The following is an 8,329-nucleotide window of genomic DNA, read 5'->3' on the forward strand; positions in this document are numbered from 1 at the left end:
ACGCGCAATGACCAATATCACCCTCCCCGCCCGGCTTCCCTCCCCCGAACACGGGCCAATTGTGTTCGTGTAGAGGCCGACGAAGCCGGATGCAGCATGGTGGATTCGAACCCACAAGGGACTTGACCACTGCACCACCCGAGCGCTTGTGGGAGCTTATTTAACCACTTGAACCCTATACTCATTTGATCGGAGTCCCCCAGGGCTCTGTACTAGGTCCCCTCCTGTTTTTCTTTTTTTTGTAGATTGTCTATTTTCACCACATGTTTGTCCCAGAATAGACACGCTATAGGGTTCAAGTCGTTAACAGCAGCTTGAACGACTAGATTTACGACTGAGATCTTTGAATAATGAACTAGAAAGGTGCGCTCAGTAGGGCGCAAATCCCTGCCAGGAGGCATATGCCCTAATAATAATAATAGAGATGTATGCTTTGTAATTACTACCTAGAGCCTTGAAACAGTAGAGCGGCATACGATTATTAGTTGTACATCGTCCATACGGTCTTCCTCTCTCTCTCTCTCTCTCTCTCTCTCTCTCTCTCTCTCTCTCTCTCTCATACACATTCATTGTCTACCTTTCTCTATCTGTCTGTTAGATATGCTGTCATCCAATTAGGGCAGCAACTATCAATTTTTTTCTTAGCGATTATGCTGTCGATTACTCTTTTGATTAATCAAATAATAAAGAGACACCGTTGTACTTATGCATGTCAATGAATCGTCATGAAACAATTCAGATTTATTTATAATCTACTAAATCAATTAGTCTAACCAATTAAGCCCTATGTTATACTTTATCATACAATGGTGTTGCACAAAAATAATGAAAATAGAATCAAAATTGCTTATTTTATTCAAATCAATTATTTTGAATAATTGATTCAATCAATGAGTTCAATTAACTGTTGCAACGCGTTGTGTACTTGTCGATCGGCTATTTTCAGCGAAAGCTTTCCCCACAATGACCGAAAACAGAAAAGACACTAGTTTAGAGCCCTGAGGGACCCTGAGGTGGTTAACCCCTGTACAGTATACTTGGTAAAACGGAGTTGGCTCTGTGCTTCGGTCTGCTCACGTTTCCTTCCACGCCAAATCTCTTCGCCAGAAATGGCAGATCTACAAGCCCACTTGCAGGTCATTTGGTTCAAGTGGTTAATGCACGTCAACGACCATGATATTAGACTGCATGTCACCATAACGACAGTAATAAACAAACAAACAGGAGCAGCTGGTTGTTGGACTGGAGAGTGGTTACCAAGACAACACGGCTTTTGTTTGCTGCTTTTATATGCATATTCTCAATTGAGAAAGTAAAAAAAAAAACATATAAACACAGCCTCTGTTTAAGTGGTCATGGTATAAGAACGATAATGTACGACAATGTGCATACTGTATATCAAATAACAGACTTGGCGGAGGGAACATAACACATTAAAGCTAGGGGCTCACTTGCTGTGTGTGTGTGTGTGTGTGTGTGTGTGTGTGTGTGTGTGTGTGTGTGTGTGTGTGTGTGTGTGTGTGTGTGTGTGTGTGTGTGTGTGTGTGTGTGTGTGTGTGTGTGTGTGTGTGTGTTTTACAGCGCTGGGTTTGATTGGACAGGAAATGCGGAGACGTACGAGTCGAATTTCTACAAGAGATGTCTGGACAACGACCTGTACATCTTTACACCTACACCCCTGAAGCCTAACGAGAATGGTACTGCTAAATGCTGGTGTGTGTGTGTGTGTGTGTGTGTGTGTGTGTGTGTGTGTGTGTGTGTGTGTGTGTGTGTGTGTGTGTGTGTGTGTGTGTGTGTGTGTGTGTGTGTGTGTGTGTGTGTGTGTGTGTGTGTGTACAGGTACAGTAACTGTACATACTGTACCTGTACACACACACACACACACACATACTTGTATTACTATACATTTGAGGGCCACATTTTCCCACAAGTATAGTAGAATTTGAGAAACAGACGTTGTGGGGACAGTTGTCCCGTTCCGCACAAGAGAAATAGTTGTTTTATGGTTTCAAAAAGATTTTAGACTAAAGAGCAGTGGTGGAAAAAGTACTCAAATGTTTTACTTAAGTAAAAGTATCAATACTGCAATCTAGAAGTACTCTGTTACAAGTAAAAGTCCGGAATTCAAAATGTTACTTGAGTAAAAGTACAAAAGTATTGGCATCAAAATATACTTGAAGTACCAAAAGTAAAAGTACTCGAATGTTTGAAAATAGCAGATCTACAAGCTCACAGCGCGTCGCATCGCGACGCGTTGTGAGCTTGTAGATCTGCTATTTTCAAATGGCCTATGAATAAAATAGAGCTAAAGTGGTTCATGTATGTTTCATAATATCATAATCTATGTCTGAAAAGTAACTAGTAACTAAAGTTTTCAAATAATTGTTGTGGAGTAAAAGTACAATATTTGCCTATGAGATGTAGTGGAGTAGAAGTAAAAGTACTGAAAATTGGAAATACTCAAGTGAAGTAAAAATTCCTCAAAAGTGTACTTAAGTACAGTACTTGAGTAAATGTACTTAGTTACTTTACACCACTGGTAAAGAGTTCTGCTATTTTCGATTCTCTCCTAAAATGTTGATGTCCTCACAAGTGTGTGTGTGTGTGTGTGTGTGTGTGTGTGTGTGTGTGTGTGTGTGTGTGTGTGTGTGTGACTGTGTGTGTGTGTGTGTGTGTGCACGCGCGCGTGCATGCGTGCGTACTAATTAATTTCTCTGTCTCGTCCTAGTGAGTGATGACACAGTTCTAGTCAGCAGGGTGGTGGATCTTACTCTTGATAACATCACTGTGAAACCAGCAGGTGAGCATACACATGCACACATGTACACGTACACACACACACACACATACTACGTACTGTAACACCCGAACGCACCTCGAACTCGGGTCTCCCGTGCGGGAAGGGACACTAAAGCCAAACATCTTATCCACTAGCTCGTCTGGGGGAGACATTAGGCTTTTGCGTCTTGAGGCAGAGTCTCTGAGCCACTCTGCTACACACCAGTGGTGGAAAAAGTACTCAAATTCTTTACTTTACTTAAGTAAAAGTACAAATACTGCAATATAAAAATACTCTGTTACGAGTAAAAGTCCAGAATTCAAAATTTACTTGAGTAAAACTACAAAAGTATTGGCATCAAAATGTACTTAAAGTACCAAAAGTAAAAGTACTAAATATTTGAAAATAGCCGATCTACAAGCTCACAACGCGTCGCGATGCGACGCGTTGTGAGCTTGTAGATCTGCTATTTTCAAATAGCCTACAGTATGTATAAAATAGGGCTAAAGTGGTTAATGTGTGTTTCATTACATCATAGTTTATATCTGAAAAGTAACTAGTAACTAAAGTTTTCAAGTAAATGTAGTGGAGTAAAAGTACCATATTTGCCTCTGAGATGTAGTGGAGTAGAAGTAAAAGTATTGAAAATTGGAGATACTCAAGTAAAGTACAAATACCTCAAAATTGTACTTAAGTACAGTACTTAAGTAAATGTACTCAATCACTTTCCACCACTGCATACATATCGTTGCTGTCGGGCAGAAACCTCCTCATCTCCATAGCCTAACTCTCCATACCCTCAAAATGTCTGTGCACGCCACTGCTCAAAAGTAGTTAAATTGGACATGTGAGGTTTCCACCCGACAGAGAGGAAATGCACACACGCATGTACACCTACATATACAGTACACACACACACACACACACACACACACACACACACGTACACCCTCACATAAGTACACATACACACATGTACTTACAGACACTGTGGCACCTATAGCCACACCCCTCCCTATTTGTCTCTCTCTTGTCACACACACACACACACATACACACACACACACACACACACACACACACACACACACACACACACACACACACACACACAAACCACGCGCCGTGGGCCTCCTGTGATCCTTTGCCAAGTCTTTCTTGTCGGGGGTTCAGAGTGCAAAGTTAAGGCTGAGGTCCGACATGATGTAGAATGCTCCTCTGTTTGATCTCCTAGTGGTCGGAGTGAAGCTGGACATCAGCGCCTGGATGGCCAGATTCATCAACACCACCACCAAGACCAACGTGAGTAGATCTCCATCACAACCAGTGTTGGAAAGTAACTAAAGTAATATGTAACTTAAAGTAATATTATTACTTTTTTCCAGTAACTAGTAAAGTAACTAATTACTTTTGGCAGGGAGTAATAAGTAAAGTAACTATATTACTTTTTAAACAAGTAATATGTAATAAGTAATATATTACTATGTTTTAGTAACTTATCCAACACAGCGTTGGAAAGTAATGTTTTAGTAACTTTTCCAACACAGTGTTGGAAAGTAACTAAAGTAATATGTAACTTGAAGTAATATATTACTTTTTTCCAGTAACTAGTAAAGTAACTAATTACTTTTGGCAGGGAGTAATAAGTAAAGTAACTATATTACTTTTTAAACAAGTAATATGTAATAAGTAATATATTACTATGTTTTAGTAACTTTTCCAACACTGATCACAACCTCTGGTCCAACCACCTTTCACCGGTCTGTCTGAAAATATATGTTAGGCCCCAAGTCCCAATCTGTGTTTCCTTTTGGCATAATATGTAAAATTATGATGATGTTTTAGTATTGTCCAGTGGTGGAAAAAAGTACTCAAATGTCGTACTCAAGTAAAAGTATCAATACTGCAATGTAGAAATACTAAAAAAAGTAAGTAAAAGTCCGTAATTCAAAATTTAGTTCAACTAGTCCAGGGGTCTTCGACAGGGGGTCCTCAGAGCTACTATAGGGGGTCCGCCAAATCTTTGTGTGATAGGATTTAGTTTTTTTTACATTAACCACTTGAACCCTAGAATTCCTTTTCTGAGGGGAACATTAGCCGAAAATAGCAGATCTACAAGCTCTCAACGCCCCTGCGAGGCGTTGAGAGCTTGTAGATCGGCTATTTTTGCCAAAGAGGCTATAGGTGTAGAGGGAAAAAAGAGCAGACTAAGTAAAACAAAAAAACTTTGGTCTGAAACACAATTTTATACAATATAGAGTAGGGGGTCCCTGCTTCATCTCTCTCTCAGCTAGGGGGTCCTTGGCCTGAAAACGTTGAAGACCCCTGAACTAGTCCATACCCGGGGATGTGTGCAGTCAAAGTATGAACAGACTTTGGGTTATGTGCTGTATACAGCAATAGTCCCAAACCTTTTTGGCCCCAAGGAGCCCTTCCAATATAATAGCATATTCATTACCAACCACCCTTAATGTATGTGAAATTGTGTGTTAAATGTTGAAGTAACAAAGAAACATATATCCATTACTATAACCAACAATGTGTATGACATTGTACTTTATAGTTGCATAATGGAGATATTTGATATTGGTATGAGTAATGTGACTGCATGTCGTAGAGACTTTGATGAGACAGGGGTTATTATGAGTTGGTGTCACATTAGCTCTGTGTAGAATTACTGGTCTGCCTTAAGTCAGTCCACCTTAAGGCCAGGTTAGCTCATTTCATTAGCTTGTTGACTCCGTGAGATCGTGTCTAATGGTGGCGAGGCAATAGATTAGCATTAGTGTTATTATTATTACGTTGTCGCGGTCGCATGGCGACGCATTGTGAGCTTGTAGACCGGCTATTTTCAAATGGCCGAAATGTATATAGGGCTGAAGTGGTTAACGTATGTTTTGTAATAATAGTCAAGATCTACAAAGTAACTAGTAACTAAAGTTTTCAAATAATTGTAGTGGAGTAAAAGAAGAATATTTGACTCTGAGATGTAGTGGAGTAAAAGTATAAGTACTGACAATTGGAAATACTCCGGTAAAGTAAAAAATACCTCAAAATTGTACTTAAGTACAGTACTTGAGTAAATGAACACACAGCTACTTTACACCACTGGCATTATCATTCTAAACCTATGTTCCTGTTGGTCAACATACAACCAGTCAGTTGAAGAAAGCACAGATTGAAGCTTCAAACATTGCTTTTTATGACATAATAATTTTAGTTTTTTGGAAGATGCTTCTGGACGTGTATTATGTTGCTAGTTTCACCCATTATAATCCTCTTTAATCAAATCCTCACTTAAAACTCATTTCTCCTCCCTGGCTTTTAACTCTGTCTGATCGTATAAACCTGGCCCTTACGTATTGGCTTACATCTTGGCTTAGCTGTGTAATGCTGTCTTCATTCTTTTCGTTATTTTTGTTGTTAAATTGTGTCATTTGTTTTTCTGTTTTCCTGTATGCTTGTTTTTAATCTGACTTTGGACAGCACTTTGGTTGACCACCGGTCATTGTAAATGTGCTTTATAAATAAAGTTTGAGTTGAATCTCATAAAAATGACTGAAATCAGCCTGAAAACTTTAATCCATGCCTGTCTGTGTTTCCAGTGCAACGATGAGATCTGTGGCTGTGTGAGGAATGACGAGGTAAGACTCCATGTTCTCCGCTGAATGGATCCCACCACGAGGCTTAAAGGGATAGTTCACCCTCAAAATGACTTTTTTTCTATCGATTAGTCACCCCATGGAGACATGAATTCATGGATATACTGTATATATATTTTTTGTCACATTCCTAAGCCAATAATTTGATGACCGGCAGCGGTTCCGGTAGGAGACACAAAGAGTCTCCTTTTTGTCTCCTACCGGAACCCCTGCCTGCCGGTCCGCTGGTCAGCCAATTATTGGCTTAGGAATGCGACAAAAACAAAAAAAATATCCGTGAATTCAAGTCTCCATGGGATGAATAATCGATAGAATTCTTTTTTGGGTGAACTATCCCTTTGACCACTTGAACCCTAGCCTGCCTATTCTGGAATGAATGTTTTGTGAGAATACGAACCATGTTCAAACTAGCGTCTCCATTGTAGGCATGTCATTATAGGGGGACATTGTCAAGAAAATAATATACTTGGGTTCCATTTAGTTGTTTAGTCAAATACACAGGATTTGACTATAATGGCACCCATTTGACACAGCGGGACTCACCTGCATCACACGTTGATGCAGTGGGACGGGTCTTCTCGTGTCGCGTGTTGACATCGCTCGGACCGGCCACTCTCTCACCTAGCGCCTCGCCTCGGGCGTGACACACAAAGCTCATGTCCGCACGTGATTTAAATGATTTTTTAGCGGCCGTTTCAACCTACAGTACAGTATTACGAGTTGGGAGTGACAACGGCACTTACGTTTTTCCCCAGCATCCTGGCTTTGTGCTGGGTCAACCCAGAGGACTTCATCCACATCACATGCAATGTTGTCCCTTGCCAGGCAACGGAGGGAAAACTCTGGTGTGCCTGGATCCAGTCTTTAACAAGGCTCCACACCTACTGTACTGTATGTCACTACAGGCCAATTCCATTGCCTGTAAGACATTTTCCCTGGTATTATGGGGTTGGGTCATAGACCAGAGTTCCCAATGCGTTTCCACGCCAATGGGGATATCTATCCCAAATAGGGATAGATGTACGAAATGCCTTAAAAAGAAGAATACAATGAAAATAGTGAAAATAGCTGGACAATGAATGTGTATGACAGAGAGAGGGAGGGAGACGGTATGGATGCATCCATGCATCCATCGATGTTACTATTAGGCTGTGTTTCCTGGCTTGTTCTACTGAGTGTACCTTTCTAGTATATACTTAATCGCATGACCACGTGCCATATTATATGCTTTGTCGTGTCAAATAGCGATAATAGCACATCGACAAGCTCACGGGACATCGCATTCACCAGGTTAAAGTGGTGTAAAAGATACCCGTTTTCCAAGCTGAAAACATGGGCATCAGTTACGTCGATGAGCGACACCATCGTTCAACAAAGTATGAATCAAAGTATGAATCAGATAGAAGCTGCAGTAGATGTTTTATTCCATGTCCTCTTTTGACTCCAGTACATGGACTGTGTCCTTGTGTTTGATTCCATGTCCTCTTTTGACTCCAGTACATAGACTGTGTCCTTGTGTTTGATTCCATGTCCTCTTGTGATCCCAGCATGTAGACTGTGTCCTTCTGGACGACGGTGGCTTCCTGGTGATGTCCAATCGAGACACGTACGTCGATCAGGTGGGTGCTCACATTTCTGACACAGGATGGTGAAAGATGCCGAAAGTCACGCAGAATGAAGAGAATAGGTTTTTGGTTCTTTCTTTTCTTTTTAAAAAACATATACAACTTTACATGTTGAAGAATCCACTCCCAACAAACAGTTTTAGGATCCCTAAATAATTTGCCATTGAGCTAAGCTCTGTGTTAGCGGCTGTGAAATTTCAACAGAGAACTTCAACAGTACTCAAGTAATCAAGCCTAGAAAAAAAACAAAAATCAGAGATGCA

General features: G+C 40.6%; 1 protein-coding gene across 1 annotated transcript in view; it reads left to right on the plus strand.

Annotated features, from left to right (window-relative positions):
- cacna2d1a (calcium channel, voltage-dependent, alpha 2/delta subunit 1a) overlaps nt 1–8,329 on the plus strand; it is a 153,158-nt gene that overhangs the window by 115,626 nt on the left and 29,203 nt on the right. The window contains exons 27-31 of the mRNA XM_084050508.1: nt 1,582–1,697; nt 2,729–2,800; nt 4,014–4,081; nt 6,385–6,423; nt 7,989–8,060. Coding sequence (XP_083906634.1) covers nt 1,582–1,697; nt 2,729–2,800; nt 4,014–4,081; nt 6,385–6,423; nt 7,989–8,060 — 367 coding nt within the window. The remainder of the gene's footprint in view (nt 1–1,581; nt 1,698–2,728; nt 2,801–4,013; nt 4,082–6,384; nt 6,424–7,988; nt 8,061–8,329) is intronic.

The sequence above is a fragment of the Gymnoscopelus microlampas genome, assembly GCF_963454915.1.
Source record: "Gymnoscopelus microlampas genome assembly, chromosome: 23".
NCBI classification, from domain to species: domain Eukaryota; kingdom Metazoa; phylum Chordata; class Actinopteri; order Myctophiformes; family Myctophidae; genus Gymnoscopelus; species Gymnoscopelus microlampas.